The sequence below is a fragment of the Melospiza melodia genome, chromosome 19 (genome assembly GCF_035770615.1).
Source record: "Melospiza melodia melodia isolate bMelMel2 chromosome 19, bMelMel2.pri, whole genome shotgun sequence".
Classification (NCBI taxonomy): domain Eukaryota; kingdom Metazoa; phylum Chordata; class Aves; order Passeriformes; family Passerellidae; genus Melospiza; species Melospiza melodia.
Window position 1 is genome coordinate 11106167 of NC_086212.1, and position 15799 is coordinate 11121965.

Genomic DNA, 15799 nt, shown 5'->3' on the forward strand with positions numbered 1-15799 from the left:
GGGATACCCTGCGAGCCGCAAGCGGCCGCTTTCGCCAGCAAATAAATACATCTCCAGCCAAGTTGCGTTGCATTATTCCGAGGGAAATAGCTGGCATTCCTGCACCAGTTTATTTTGGAGCTGAAATTTCCCACCCTTCCCGCAGCGCTGCTCCCTGCGGAGGCGAGCGGGGCTGGACGGGCTCTCCCGGGCGCCGGGACCGCACGGGCGGGCAGCGCCGGCCGCGTTACCGGAGCGCTCCCGGGGCCCAGCGGGGCCCGCTCCGCTCGCTGGAGGCCCGAGGGTGACAAAATTCCGTCTGCCCGGGGACGGAGCGAGCGGCGGGAGAGATTGGCCGAGGGTTTTCCCCCGTTTCTCTGGGGAGGAGATAAAGGCACGGCGACTTTGTGCAAAAGCGCGATAATTCCGGGGAGCAAATGCCGGTAACGATGGAATTATTCCCTCGCTCTGAGAGTTAAATCAGCTGAATTACCCGGGGTAAGAGGGCTGCCGGGGTAAGAGCTCCTTCCCCTCTGACGTCCGACGGGGAACAACTGGGAGAGTTTTGGGGTTTTTTGTCACCAGAGCGAGCCTGCCGGGGGGTTGCAGGGAGGAGAACCTTTCTCTCGGCTGCTTTCCTTGGGGAACAGCAGAGCCCCGGGAAGCGGGGCAGCCCCGACGGGACGGTGAGGGGCCGGAGCTGCGCTCCGAACGGCCGGAACGGGCGGGCTGCGAGCATCGCCGCATCCTCGGGGGGCCCTTGGGCCGATGGAGAAAGTCAGGGCGGGCCGGGGGCAGGCTGAGCTCCCCTTCCCCGTAAGGATGGGGTTTATGTGGAAACAGAACCGCAGCGCTCGCTCGGAGCAGAAACCACCCGCTCTCAACACATCCCCGCCGGGAAGGTTTCGCTGCGTTCCCCGGCATCCCCCGGCGGCCCGGACCGGGGGGCATCACTTCAGACGGGGTGCGGGAGCGAACCCCAAAAAGCAGCGGGGTTCGCAGAGCAGGGAGCCACCCCCAGCCCTCCCCGGGGGCGGGCGGACTCCTCCAGCCCCGCCGGCGGGACCGGGGCGGTGCGGGCGCTCCGGGGGCCGCGTCTGCCCCCGCTCCGCCCGGCCCCGCGCCAGGGGGAGGCTGCGGGCGCGTCCCCCCCGCGGCAGCGGAGCCGCCGGGACTTATCCGGGACTTATCCCGTCCCCCCGTGCCGGGAGGCGCCCAATCCCGGCCGGACCGGGGCTGCCCCGCCGGCCGTCACGTGGGGCCGCCCGCACCGGGGCCGCCGTAAAGAGCCCGAGCCGGAGCCGCCGCCGCCACTTCCCCGCCGGGCGCAGCCAGGGACGCACCCGCGGGACGCGGGGAGGCGACAGGGGGGACAGCGGGGGAGGGCGGCCCCTCTCTTGCAGCGGGTCCTGCTGGTTTGCTGGTTTTTTGTCCTGCCTCCCCGCGAACTTCATTGTATTTTTTTTTTATTATTATTATTACTTTATTTTGCTGGGATTTCCCTGGATGGTCTGAGCACAGCTCCGTGCCCCCACGGCCATGCCCGGCTCCGCTCCACATGTGAGTACCTGTGCGGGCGGGATGCTCCGGCGGGGTTCGGCGGCTGCAGCCCTCCGTCGGCACGGAGAGGCCTGCCCGGGGGTTACTGCGCTTTTTAACGGGAAAGCGACAGCGCTGGTGGCTGGGGGACAACGGGGATGCTCCCGATCCTGGATCTCTGCCCAGATCAGTCGGGACCCCACTCCCGCAGGGAACCCCGGGGCCGCAGCCGGCCGCGCCTCCTCGCCAACAAGGCCCCGAGCTGCGCTCCAGGCCCTGGTTTGGGGAAGGAAAAAAAAAAAAAAAAGGGACGGGAAGGGAAATACTATTGGGAAAAAAAATTTAATTGTTGGAGTGTTTTTCCGGCCCGTTGGAGGTGACCAGGCGGGCGGCGGGGAGGGTGAAGGTGCCGGAGAGGTCGCTGCCCATTCCAAGGAGGTTATTCCTCGCCGTGCCTCAGAGGAAAGTTTAAAGGAAAACAAAACAAAGGGGGGAAAAAATTACAAATTTCAGCCCCTGCTTGAGGCGGAGAAGAGGCGTTTTGGGCGGGGGAAAGGCCGGCGGGTGCCCGGTGTGTGCGGGGTCTCAGCGCGCTGCTCTCCCTTCTCCCTGCAGGTTCCTCTGAGTGAGCCCCGCGGGCCCTGAGCTGCCACCCCCGCCGAGGACGGACCATGTATCAGGGGCTGGCCCTCACCCCCAACCATGGCCAGTCGGCTTATTCGCACGACTCCAGCAACTTCCTCCACTCGTCGGCCGGCTCGCCCGTCTACGTGCCCACCACGCGGGTGCCCTCCGTGCTGCAGACGCTGCCCTACCTGCAAGGCTGCGAGCCGCACCAGAGCCACCTGGGCAACGCCCCGGGCTGGGGGCAGAGCGGCGGCGAGCCCGCGGCGTTCAACGCGGGCAGCCCGCACCCGCCCTCGGGCTTCTCGTACTCGCACAGCCCCCCGGGCAGCAGCCCCTCGGGCCGCGACGGCGCCTACCAGGGGCCCCTGCTGCTGGGCGGCGGGGGCCGGGAGCAGTACGGCAACGCCTTGGTGCGCTCCGTTAACGGGTCCTACTCCAGCCCCTACCCCGCCTACGTGACCCCCGAGATACCGCCTTCCTGGACGGCCGGACACTTTGAGAGCAGCGTGCTGCACAGCCTGCAGACCAGGCAGGCGGCCTTGCCCGGCCGCAGGTCCACTTTCGGTAGGTCACCACAGTCCTTCAGAGACGTCTCGGGGAGCTGAGTGGGAGCCACCACCATCCCATACCCCATCCCACTCCCATACCCCATCCCGATCCCATACCCCATCCCACTCCCATACCCCATCCCAATTCTCCATCCCATCCCCTCTCCGTGTCGGTGGCCCGGCCCCGGGATGAGCTGTCCCCCTGGCATCCCCGACGGGAGAGCAGAGGATGATTTTATCCAGGGATGGGGAGATGGTCCGGCAATGGGATATGTGCGGCTGACCCCGGGCAGAGGTGGGATAAGGGAGGGGGCAAAGAGCGCGTTTCAAAGCAGAGCAATTCCCCGCAGGACAGAGGAGCAGAGGCCGTTCAAGCCCTTCCCTCCCCACCCCAGCAGCACCCCCGCGATATCTCCTTCCCACAATATCGACTTTGTGCCTGTGCTTCAATACGTACCCTTGTGTTTAAATTAGCGGGGCAGATTTATAGCTCCCTCCCTTTTAAGTAATTTATTGTGCTAAATTAGTTTATATTTGAACAGACTCTCGGTCTCCTCATTTGCCTTCGCCCAAACAGGTCCGCAGCTGCATTGCTCTGCGGCCTTTGGGGAGACACCGAAAGGCGCTCAGGCGTTGAACAATAAACTTCAATTCCTTTGCACCCACGCCGAGAGTCCCCTTAAACCAAGCTCTGAGCAAATAAAGTTTCGGGCTTGATTTAACAGGACTCTCCGTGCGCGGGTTTATAACCCCGGGGCGCTCCACCATCCTCCTCCGGCTGTGGTTTGCAAAGTCCTTTAAAAGCCACTTCAAGATCTCAGCCGCGTTATCATCTTTACTGCGGTGAACCGAATTATCTTATCTTCACCCCAAGAACAAAGTTAGAGCAGGGATGGAGCCCCCTCCCCACCGAGCTCCGTCCCCGGCTCGGCTTTTCCTGCCTCGCCGGGCAGCGCTGGCTTTCCAGGGTTTCCCTTTGTGAAAATCCTTTGCATTGTGCGGGGAAAGATCGTCCTGCCGAGGGAGGTGATGCCTCAGAAATTTTTTATGCACTTTGAATTCGGTGCTTTAGGAGCCAGGATAGCGGCTGCCGTCCTCTCTGCCGTTTATTTTTGCTCTTGGATTGTGTAAACTCTCTCAAGTAGCCTAAAGTATTCTTTTTTCTTTTTTTTTTCCCTCCGTTTTTTCCCCTTTTTTTAAAAAATTCAGTGAATTACTGCAATATTTTTTTACCTTTTCTCTTTACGTGTTATTTCTATCTTCCATTTCCCTCCTTTTAAAGTTTTGCTCTTTTTCCTTTTTCTTTCCGTTGCGTCATTATTAATCCGATCGAAGATTTTTAAAAAGTAATTTAAAATATATTTTTCCTCTAAAGAAAAGAACAAGAAGAATAAATTATTTTTTAAAAGAGGGGGAAAAAGCGGTCGGAACACAAAGACCGACTCTCAATTGAGAGGTGTCCCGATTTTGCTCGGGGCTGCCCGTTTGCCGCTGCGCCGTGCTCGGGGCAGGGATGTTCCGCGGTCGGTGATCTGCCGCTCCTTCCCTGGACTTTTTTTTTTCTCAAAAAAGTGAGGAAGAGCCTCTCTAGCAGGAACTGTGGCCGCGGGCGGCCGGTGATGCTCTCTGGGGAGCCCGGGATGGTGCCAGCCCCGCATTTCTCTCCGGGCAGCTCAGAGCCTTCCCCGGCCGGGCCGTAACCCCGGCCAGAGGCTGGGTGTGTTTCCAGATGGAAATCAGGAAAATCGCCCCGTTTTAGCCCGTCTCCCATTTATTTTTGCACCCCGGGGTAACACCGCACTGTCCCCCATCGCACTTCCCATCCCAGGGAGATCCCAGCCGCGTTCAGCCCTTCGGCGTCTTTCGGGGAAGGAATGGGGGAATAGGCGGGCTTTGAACAAAATATTAAAAGTTTGGGGTGTGGAGGAAATAAAGGGGTTTGGGTCACACTTTTAGGGTGGCGGTAACCCTCTCCGGAGTGGGATTTCCCCTGGTGTTGGGGCACAGAGGATTGGAGGATTTTCCCGGGGACACCCCGTGCTCTGGGGGTGCCCCTGCCCCTCTCACGGCTGCTGTTCCTTCCAGAGTACCTGGAGGAGTTCCCCGGGGACGGCCGCGAATGCGTCAACTGCGGAGCCATGTCCACCCCCCTCTGGAGGAAGGACGGCACCGGGCACTACCTGTGCAACGCCTGCGGGCTCTACCACAAAATGAACGGCATCAACCGGCCGCTCAAGCCGCAGAAGAGGCTGGTAAGAGAGGGAGACCCCAGGGGCATTCCCTGCTCCGCCCGGGGCTGGCTGGAGGGCAGGAGCTGGGGGTTGTTGGGGTCTCTGTATTTGTGTTAGGCTCTGTTTGACCGCCTGTTCTCGCACAGATTAAATGCCAGGACACCCGTGTTGCAGCACAGAACCGGCTGGGGTCAGGGGGAATGGGTGAAGCCAGAGGGATTTCTGCCCTGGCATGAGTGGTGGGCAGTGGAGACAGGGCTGAAGGGACTGGAGGGGTCCCAGAGCAGCACCAGAGCAGGAACAATCACTCTGTGGTTGGAGCCCTGCAGGCTTCCCCTAGCTTTGTTCCTGCAGTGGATATTTTGCTTTATAATTCTATTATTATTATTATTATTATTATTATTATTATTGTTGTTGTTGTTGTTGTTGTTGTTGTTGTTGTTGTTGTTGCTAATACTATTACTATTATTATATTATTTTGTTATTATTATTTGCTAGTTCTTCATGCAGGCAGACACGGTCTAGGCAGAGCAGTTGAACAGGAGGCAGGGCTGGTCCTGAGCTGGCCCAGGGGGTTTGTGGCTGCTCACAATGGGAGCAGGATCCCCTGCTCCCTGCTGCCTTCACCCTCCTGCCTAAGGGGAAAATTTGGGGTTTGCCAGTTCCCACTTTCCCTGCTGGTTAAAGCATTAATTCCCTCTGTCACTGTAATGTTGGGCTTCCTCCAATTGGGATCCCATGGTGAGAGAGGAAAGGCACATTCTTTTTTTATTTTTTTTTTGTGGAGTCGCTTTGGGATGTTTAAATTTGGTGGTAACAGTTTTGGTTTTAGAGCTTGTCATCAGACGCTGTCATTACAAACAGGATGTTTGCTGGAACTGGTCTGGGGAACAGCTGGGAGCTCCTTGGGCTTTCACTAGGGGTGTGTTCCTGAAGTTATGTTTTGGTATTGTGAAAGAAATTATTAGTAATAACCCAAAAGTAGCAAGTTCCTGTGTAAGAAAATCAGTCAGGAATAAAGAAAAAATTGAGATTGAGGAAGATGTTTCATTCTGATTTCGACCCTCGGAAATGTAGCTTGGATTTGCAAAATGAAATGAGTAGTAGCTCCATGGAAAATATTCCTGTTTTGTTCATCAAATTAAAATCAAGGCATTTTTATGTAATATTCAGCATTATCCAACAGGATTTGCCTGTCCCTCCAAAATCTTTCTGTCTCCTTCCATGTGGTGACATTAAATCTGAGCCCCGGTCGCTCTGCGCCGCAATCCCAGAGTTACGCCGCTGATTTCTTCTGGGCAAACACCACCCGTGCATACAGAGAGGTGCAAAGCAGTTCAAATCCAACTCTGCATTTCAGACTGGCATCCAAATGTGTCACTGGATGAATTTCTAGGTTTCTAGGGGATTTTTGAGCAGCTTTTCCCTGAGGGAATTGGAGACATCTCACTGCTATTCCGTATTTTATTTCGGCTCATGGGAAGAGACGCAGCCGTGCATTGCCTCATCTATAGCGCCCACCAGGCATTTTTTAAACCAACATTTCAACAAAGTTTTCTGATGGAAAATGCTTGTTTGCAGAATTAAGACCGTTTCCCAGTGATGAGCAAATATAGTTGGGAATTACCAAAATACTTCCAAACTTTTTTATTATTTTGGCAATATATACAACACTGATAAAACTTAAATGAAAGAGCTGAGTTTTGTCCAGGGGAAGTATTTTGCTAGGGTTGAAATACTTGAGGGGATTTTGGTTTATGGATTAGAGAAGGGGATGCAATTTTGACTTTCCATTCTGACATTTTGAAACCTTGGGTTTTCCCGAGGATGTGAAATGTCCTGTTGCAACAAGTTCTGCCTTGTTGGTAAAAGAGGGATCTACTGGTGATGGGCAAGAGGGTTCCAGCTCTGGGAGCAGAGCAGTGAATGCACTGACTGTAGGAACAGTGAAATCCATTTTCTCAGTGCAGTGAAATACAGACACAGGAAAAGTAAAAGGTTGCTTTCATCCTTTACGTTATGACCTTTGTTCTGTGAGTAGACACTGCTCTGGGAGTTATCCTGACTTCTGCTTTCACAAAGCAAAGTCCCCCAGAAGAGGACACAACACAGCCCAGATAACACTGGGGGAATGATGTCCTGCAGCTCAGCCTGCTCCTGCATGGGAGGGGGAGAGCAGCAGTCCTGTAGTTTCCAATTCATTTTTTGTTAACTTTTTTTTGAGATAAGGGCAACATCCTCTAACCACAGCAGGGGCAGTGCTCCAGCCTGTGTCTGGATTTTAAAGGCTGTGGCTCTCAGCAGAAAGGGTTTGTGTTAGAGGAGGATGGAGGCAGCACTTGATTTTGGGCAGCACCTTTTCTAGCCAAAGTTTTTTGGTGTGTTTCACAAGATGATATCTTAGACCTAGTCTGAAAATCCAGATCACCTTTGAAATCAGGAGCAGCTGCAATTCCCCTGTTAGGTGAGGTTCTGCTCTGCACAGTGGAGCATGGGGGCAGATACAGCTCAGCAGCCTCTGTCCTGTGCTCAGCAGCCTCACACACCACCCAGAGCTGAAGGGCTCACCTGGAGCTGAATTATTCCAGCTTGGCTCAGAGAGTGCATTTTCCACCTCAGCCCAGGAGGAATTGTTTAGCCTGTCCTTTTTTATGGTTTGAAATGCCCAGTGGGCTTGGTGACACCTTGGAGAAGGTGGGGATGGGATGTATCACGGCCCTGGGGCAGTCCTAGAGCCATCTCATGGTGTTTGCCTTGGTTTTCTTCTGCCCCTCAGTTCTTCCTGCTCCCTCATCCCCCAAGGTGCAGGCTTGCCCGGAGCTGTAGGAACAAAGGCAAATCTTAGAGGATGCTGCTGCCTTTGCCTCTGAGCCTCTGAGTTCTCCACCTTCAGGAGTTGAGCCCAAGTATCTCAGCACACTTTGCTCTAATTTTCCCATAAACCACAGGCAGAGAAGCATTGATTAACTCTGAGGGCTCAGTGCCCTTTTTTCCCCCTGTGAAACCCAGTGGTTTCTTTTCCACGTTTGAAAAGGAGGTGAAGCAAAGTCCCTGACAGCTTGGTCTCCCTCAGAAGGACCCTCCCTGCTGGCTTTGAATTTTTTTGGGCTCTCCAAGCAGCTCTCACACACAGTTAATTCAATAGGCAGCGATTCACCATTCCTTGAGCTTATCAGCAGCACTTGGCTGTCAAGCCAGGTCTGTGAAGAGTTTTTGTTTGAGTGTATGGTGCATTTGTATAAATAAACACTGAGCACAATGTTGAAGTCAACAACTTCCTAACAAGGTCAGAATGGTACAAAGGCAGTGGGGTGGAGGCAGGCAGAAATGCATTTTCTTTCAAGAGAATTGCTGGGAAACCAGCAATAATGTATTGTACCCTGTCCTTCAGTGAGCCGTGGTAGCCTTGACTGTCTCTTGCTAAGCTGGCAGGTTGTGGTGAGGGGCAGGTTCTCATGGGGTTTCTGAGGTTTCAATTGCAATATTGGTGATGTAGGATGGTTTCTCCTCTCCCTGGCTTGGTGAGGAGCCAGCCTGCAGGGTGACGTTCAGGGTGGACAGAAGGCATTGTCACTGTCCCTGCAGGAAGGCCACCAGCAGGTTGTGACACAGTGCTGGCAGGGTGAGCAGAGCTCTGGCGAGGCTGGCATTGCCCTTGGGCCGCCAGAGCCACAGCTCCCATTGCCACCTCGTCTGCAAGCAGCTGACAAAGCGTTCTGTGAAACAGAAAGAGGCAGGGACCTGTGGTAGCCCAGAAAATTTGAAACTTTCCAAAGTGCTTTGCACTGGTCTTTCCCCATCTGCAGGCGAGGACAGATTACAGCAGGCAGTTATCCAGGGCTAGGTGGCTCCAAATTCCCCTCCGTGCCCACAGCAGGAGCTGGACTTTAGAATCCTTGCACCCTCCAGGTGCTCCCATGGGAGCCGAGGTCCCTCCTGCTTGCAGGGAAGAGCAGCACGGCTGAAAGGCTCCACAGGGCACTGTGTGGCTGCCCCAGGATCTTGCTGTGACACCACGTCAGGGACAAAGATTGTTGTCTCATCCTCTGTGCCAGGCTTGTCAGCTCACACTTTGGGATATTTTTTTTTTCCTGGTTATTTCTTGCAAGCTGAATGATTCCCAAAGTGGTGCCATTATTTGCAAATAGTTGCTGAGACCTCTTTGCTGAGCAACGAGAGAATCAAACCTAGGGCGTGTCACTTGTGCCTCTTGGAATTCAAAGCTGATCTCTATTTGACTGCTAACCTTGTAAAAACATTTCATTTTTAATCCTCCTCTTCCCACCTCATTCGTTATATTGCTCAGTCAGGATATCAGGCAATAATGGAAAAATAAACAAACAGGGAGTTCTTTATTGCCTCCATCACCTTTTGTCTGCCTTTGAGCAGATTCAAAACTATTTTTCTGGTGGCTGAAGAACGTATTGAGACACCTGAATGTGGAGAGCCTGAGATATTACTTATGCCAGAGGTATCTTACACTTAGTGAGGTTTTTTATTAAAATAGTTTCAATAACTGGTGTTAAAAGACTCTGCAATGAAATGCCTATTGAGGTGACAAGTCTGAAAAAGAGAGATGTGAATTTTCCTTTGGCTTTGGAGGGAAGTTGTCAGAAATTAGTTTGCTGCTTCTGCCAGAATATTTTCCTTCTCCATTTGGAATTATTAATGTTTAAGAGCCAGAAATCACTGCACTCACAAAATATGTCGTTAATTAACATCTGCAGGGTGTTTCTGCAGCCTGTAAGAGAACAGATTATCTGTGAGACTTAAAGAATATCCTCCCTGGTCTCACCATGGACCAGTTCAGTTTGGTTCTGCTCAGTTCAGCCAACTGATTCCAGTTGTCATAATCCAGAGATTAATACGGATGTTTCTAACTTTAGTGGTAGTTCTGAGTGCAGGAAAACAGAAGAGTTCACTTAAAGCATGAGTTTTCTTCATGCATTTAAAGCCCAGCTGGCATTTTCCATCTCTTTCTCCCTCTGAGTGGATGTCCTGGAGGCAAGTTCTCCATGCTCTGAGTCCTGATCACTTCCAGCAGATTTGTTGGAAGTTTGTGAAATGAGTTGCAAGGATATTTTCTAGGTTTATCAATCACAAAAAAACAAAAAAAAACCCCTCAACCTCCAAACAAAAACAAATTTCAAAAACTCAAACCAAACAAACACTTGCAAATTAGAGTGATCTCATTTGGATGTAATTTCTTTGATCTGAATTTCGCTCTTGCGCGTTGCGCATTTTCCGGGAATATGGTGTGCTTGGAGATTTCATCTTGATATGAAGGGAAACTTCCCAGTTCATCACTCCTTGTGTGCACTCACGTGTCGGTTTGCTTGTTTTGAAGTCCTCCTCGAGACGTGCGGGCCTTTGTTGCACTAACTGCCGCACCACCAACACCACGCTGTGGAGGAGGAACGCCGAGGGCGAGCCCGTCTGCAACGCCTGCGGCTTGTACATGAAGCTCCACGGGGTGAGGAGCACATCCACCCCGGGAGGGACCCTCTGGGGTGTGGGATCACTGCCCTGCAGGGCTGGGATCAGCTCTGGAAGGACCAGCCTCTAGACTGGGCCCAGCAGAGCCGTGCCACAGACCCATCTCCTTGGACAGTTTAAAGCGCAGTCGGCGCGGGTTCTCCAGGGTGAGGCATGCTGGAATGCTCTCAGCTTGTTCAGAGATGTGGGTGCTCCATCCCTGGAAGTGTGCAAGGCCTGGGGAAGTGGAAAGTATCCCTGCCTGTGGCAGATGAACTGGAACTACATGATCTTTAAGATCCCTTCCAACCCAAACTGTCCTAGGATTCCATGAAATGAAAGCTTACCACGCTCCTGTAGCTGGAGGCTGAAGCTCCCAAACCCCGACTGAGCTAAGGAGCATATTTCTTTTCCATGTCCTAGTTAAGAATGTGTGAAGGAGGCTGAGGAGCCCACGTGGAGGCTGGCTGATAACATTTACCCACGGAGGATAGGAGCTGTTGGTGACATGTCACCAGCCCAAGAGGAGACTCCATCCCTCCATAAAGCCTGAAGCCCCCTTACCCCATTCCCTCTGAGCCCTGTAGGCTCTCACTCTGTCAGTGTAATTTAATAAGGCCCCGTCGCAAAGGTCACAAATAAATCAGGAAAAGAAAAATAGGAAATAAAGGGAAAAACAAAGTTTGTGGGAAAGCCTTAGCTGTTAGCCTTATATATCTTCCAGCCAAGGCCTGATGCAGAGAAAAATAGCTCTTAGTGAAGGACAAGGACTTTAGGTGCTTTGCATGAGCTACAGCACAGAAATGGGGGAGCAACAAGTGTGGGAAGGAGCTGAATAAAATACAATATTAATGATTCCAAACTTTATGAATGTCAAGGTACCACGACCTCTGGCCATGAAAAAGGAAAGCATCCAGACGAGGAAAAGGAAGCCTAAAAACATTACCAAAGGCAAAGCCTCAACAGGTACAGTGCTGTTGTGATCCATCCTGGGGTCTTGGAGCACAGTTCACAATGTTTCATCTTCTGCAGGAAATTATGATAATTAGAAAATAATGAGAATTTTTCCTTGGTGATTGCTTTAGATCTGGGGCCTGTATTTCTGCACAGACCTCGTGTGATAAGAAGATGCTCAGTGGGAAATCTCAGTGCTGTCATATTGTTGTGAGGTTCCTATGCCCTGTGGGCACCTGGCTCCAGTGAGCAGTGCTCATGTGTGAGCAGATTTGGGCTAAATTGAGTAATGGGAACAAAACCACTGCCAGATTGTGAAAGGGTTGCTCCTCCTCCATCAGCATCAGCCTAATACAAAGTCTTTTCTGACACAGATGTGTTAGAAAGAAAACAGTAGAGTCGTGCTCTGAGATGTCATGGTTGCTGTTACAATATAATATTTTTAAAGCAGATTTGCACCTACATTGCTTCACTGCCCTCTTCTGATTGTCTTCCAGGATCCACGACTTCGGCCACAAACTCCCCTTCTTCCATCACCACCTCAGACAGCACGGTCACTTTAAAGTCAGAGCCCAGCACAACCTCACAGTACCCTGGACAAACCATCGTGTCGGTGTCCCAGGTAAGGGACAGGGCCACAGCCATCTCCTGCTGGGGTGGGACATCCACACACCCCCATGGCTGCTCTGCTGGGGGGCCTTGATGAGGCAAAGCAATTAATTCATTGCATTGTGGCCACCTGCCTGCTGGGCTTCCTCAGGCTGAGGAAAGCAGGGAGCATGAGCTCCCAGGATGCTGTGGATGAGAAAGGTCTCCAGCCTGTTGGTTTCCCATGGGATCTTTCTTGCTGCAGTGGAGAACTGGGGTGTCCAAGCTCTGCTGTGCCTTCAGTGCAGAGCTGAGGTTGATTCCCATCTCCCACCATGAAAGCACAACTCTGCTGAGTTGATGAGATCAGCCCAGGGTGGAATCCCCTGTCGCTCCCAAGAAAAGGCTCCCTGGGCATGGGTTACCTGCACTTTTTAGCCCTGAGGTGCTCAGTGATCACAGAGCTGTGATCTGTCAAAGGCCCAAATTCTGTCCCAAGCTTTTCTTAGGAGCTGGTTGCTATTCCACCTTGATATAGGAAGAAAAAGGCTCTAAATCCACCAACACATCAGAATTTTGTGGCCCAGCACTATCTTTATGCTGAGTCTAATCTCTCCCTGAGCTGGACATGTGTATATGGAGAGGAAGCTCAGCCCCAGCACCCAAGGTCCTAGTGCAGCGCTGGTTACACCATGTAGGGTGGGGTTTTTGTTTGAAACCAGGAAATCTGGTTTGTGCTGTGGTCTGAAAAAATATGCACACACCTAAAGATCTCCAAACTGGACATATTTAATCAATTAATAAATGCAGATGGGCCCTGGGATGCCTCCTCCTTGCCTGGTCATTTTACTTGCAGGGACCATCCTGCCTAGCTCTGGACTGCTCTGAAGGGAATTTTAGCATCAGGGATAACCCACCTGCTGCCACATTTCTCTTCACAGAGAAAAGCAAGGCACAATCCTTCCCAAGAATATTTCTGTGTTTCACGTTCTCTGAACCTCAGAGAAAGAAAAAACTATTCTCATCATTTGCTGTGCTTGTGTTGTGCCAAAGTAAAATGCAATATGGAGATTGTTTACCCAAAGTGATGGGGTTTTGTTTCCTTGGCCTGTCCAGGCCAGGTGTGTGTGTGTGTGTGTGAGTCGGGACTGTCGGGCGACAGTCAAAAAATTCTGTGCAGTGTGTGCAGTTGGGTGCTTGGCAGATTCAGTTTAGATGAAATATGACAGAGTGTAATATAATATATAATATATAATATATAATATTGAATATAGAATATATAATATAGAATATAGAATATAGAATATAGAATATAGAATATAGAATAATATGATACCATATGATGCTATATAATATAATAATATAATGATACTATATAATATATATGATACTATATAATATAATATATATGATACTATGATACTATATAATATAATAATATAATAATAGAAGAATAAAATAGAATAGAATAGAATGGAATATAGAATAATAGAATAGAATATAGAATATAATGTAATATAACATAATACTATATTGTGTTATATTGTTATATTATAATAATATAACATAATTATATAATAATATAATATAACAATATTATATTATTATATTGTATTACAGAATAGAATAGAATAGAATAAAATAGAATAGAATAGAAAATAATAGAATATAATATAGAATAATAGAATATAATATAATGTAAAATATCATATTCAACTTTCTGATAAAATAGAGTCAGGTACATCATTCTCTCCCCTCGTCGAGGCTGCCTACGCACACCACACCCACCCTGTTCCCAACCCATCCCAGCGCTCCCTGTGCCCCATGAACCCAGCCCGGCGGCCGATGCCAGCCCTGCTAACCCCTCTCTTCCCTCGGGGCAGGCACAGAGCCAGTCGGACGAGGCGCTGCCCGGCGAGTTCAAGTTCGAGCCCGAGGATTACAGCTTCTCTGGGGGCAGCGTGGCCCCGCAGCCCGGGCTGAGCGTGCCCCTCCGGCAGGACTCCTGGTGTGCCCTGGCGCTGGCCTAGGAGCCACCAGCACCCACAGAGAGCCTCGGGACCAACCTTTGTGGCTGTGTGACGGGCAGGAGAGCAGCTGCCCCAGCGCCCCGCTCTGAGGAGCATCCAGCACAGCCACGGGACGGGTTTCTCTTGGAGGATGCCCTGGGGAAACGCCAGCTGGATGGGGCTGGGATGGCCCCACTGCGGCACCAGGTCCCCAAAAACTCATCCTTCCCCAAGGCTGGAGCATCCGTTTTCCTGGGGAAAGCCTTCCTCCTCTGAGATGAAACCAGCAAATAAATGCATCCCAGAATCTGTTTATTCGCAGTGATTTCTCCCTCCTATGACTCCACTGTGTGCAATTTATTCCACTTCCCAATAAAAGACTGTAATAACATGGCACCAAATAACTTAATTTTATTAAAATGTAAGCTACGTGGCCTGCCTTATGTTTTATAGGCCACAACAGGAAGAAAAGAGAGAGAGGAAAAACAAAGAATGGTTGTTTTAAACATTTACTGTTTTATATTAAAAACAATCATCTCTATAGAGTGTTAGCTTCTGAAGCGTTTCGCGTATCAACACTGAGCTGATGAGTCATACATGAAATAAACACGCTGCTCTTCCCTTTCCAGCTCCAAACAAAGAGGTTTTTATTATTATTTTAGGCAAAAGACATGACAAAAATGGTCAAAACCTCCCAATAATAAAAGAATACTAAAATGCTGGGTTTTTCTTTTGTATTTCCTGATTGGTTTTGATGTTGCCAAGTGTAAGCTTTAGAAAATCAGAAGTTAGTCATCCAAAACTTTAAAAAAAGGCTTGAGGGACTGAAAAATAAGGGGTTTGTTGGAGGTGTAATTGTTTGAATCCAGTTTTGGGGATGTTTTGAGTGGAAGATTTCCAGCTTTCAGCCATGCAGACCAAATTGCTTTTTAATTATTTTAATGAAGGCCAGGTAAAAAACAATTTCTTGGAGCCGAACTGTAGCAAAAAATCTTCAGTGATGCAAAACCCACACCACACTTCCAAAAGCTGGCAACAGCATGTTTCTGCAGCATCTCAGAAGTGGGAAATGGGGTCCTGTAAGTCCCAATGAACCTGGGGATGAAGAATAGACTCTACTGAAGGGGAGAGCTGGGTGGGAAATGAGGGGGGAGCAAGGTCATGAAGTTACTTATGGCCTACTTTATTTGTTATTTCTAAATAAAATCCCCAGCCTCACTGTACAGCTATTTATGGCCAGGAAACTGTCAAGTAATAGTTCCTTTATATAGAAGTTGACCTGTCCAGGGCTTCCTGGAGCAACTCTTCCTCTTGTCAGAAGAGATGGATCGCTCGATTTTTATTATAAACAACAGGCTGAGGAGGATCAGGGAGAGTGAATCTGACATCAGGTCGCAACTCAGCTGGGATGGAGGACGATGCTTTCCACCATGCAACCCTTGCTGGAGGAAAGGAGATGCTCCAGGCCCTGGGGAGCACTGGTGCCCTGCAGGGGCTGCTCTGTGCAGGCATGGTGAGGGTTCAAGCCACCCTTTTATCAAAGCCCATGGATGAAAACTTGTGACGGTGTTCAAAGGGTTCTTGGATGAGGGAAGAGATGAGGATCTGACTCCATGCTTCAGAAGGCTGATTTATTATTTTATGATATATATTATATTAAAACTATGCTAAAAGAATAGAAGAAAGGATTTCATCAGAAGGCTAGCTAAGAATAGAATAGCAAAGAATGATAACAAAGGTTTGTGGCTCGGCTCTGTGTCTGAGCCAGCTGGGCTGTGATTGGCCATTAATTACAAACATCCAACATGGGCCAATCACAGATCCACCCAATGCACTCCACAGCAGCAGA

The 15799-nt window shown here is 50.5% G+C and overlaps 1 protein-coding gene across 2 annotated transcripts; it reads left to right on the forward strand.

The window, feature by feature from the left end:
• The first annotated feature begins 287 nt into the window (after positions 1 to 287).
• GATA5 (GATA binding protein 5) lies at positions 288 to 14669 on the forward strand. Of its 2 annotated transcripts, XM_063172534.1 has the most exons (8): positions 288 to 477; positions 1501 to 1539; positions 2134 to 2709; positions 4779 to 4945; positions 10272 to 10397; positions 11278 to 11365; positions 11851 to 11975; positions 13825 to 14669. In XM_063172534.1, exons 3-8 carry the CDS (start codon positions 2190 to 2192, stop codon positions 13969 to 13971), a joined length of 1173 nt encoding a protein of 390 aa, XP_063028604.1. In that variant the 5' UTR covers positions 288 to 477; positions 1501 to 1539; positions 2134 to 2189; the 3' UTR covers positions 13972 to 14669. The 2 variants fall into 2 exon arrangements, with proteins under 2 accessions (XP_063028604.1, XP_063028602.1); XM_063172532.1 differs by lacking the exon at positions 288 to 477 and having other exon boundaries at positions 1308 to 1539.
• The last annotated feature ends 1130 nt before the right edge of the window (positions 14670 to 15799 follow it).

What these genes read in the sequence shown, in the direction of transcription:
- GATA5 (XM_063172534.1), top strand. Translation starts at nt 2,190, where the DNA reads ATGTATCAGGGGCTGGCCCTCACCCCCAACCATGGCCAGTCGGCTTAT. An exon ending in CGGCCGCAGGTCCACTTTCG is followed by an intron (nt 2,710 to 4,778) that starts GTAGGTCACCAC and finishes TGTTCCTTCCAG; the next exon opens with AGTACCTGGAGGAGTTCCCC. An exon ending in TGTACATGAAGCTCCACGGG is followed by an intron (nt 10,398 to 11,277) that starts GTGAGGAGCACA and finishes ATGAATGTCAAG; the next exon opens with GTACCACGACCTCTGGCCAT.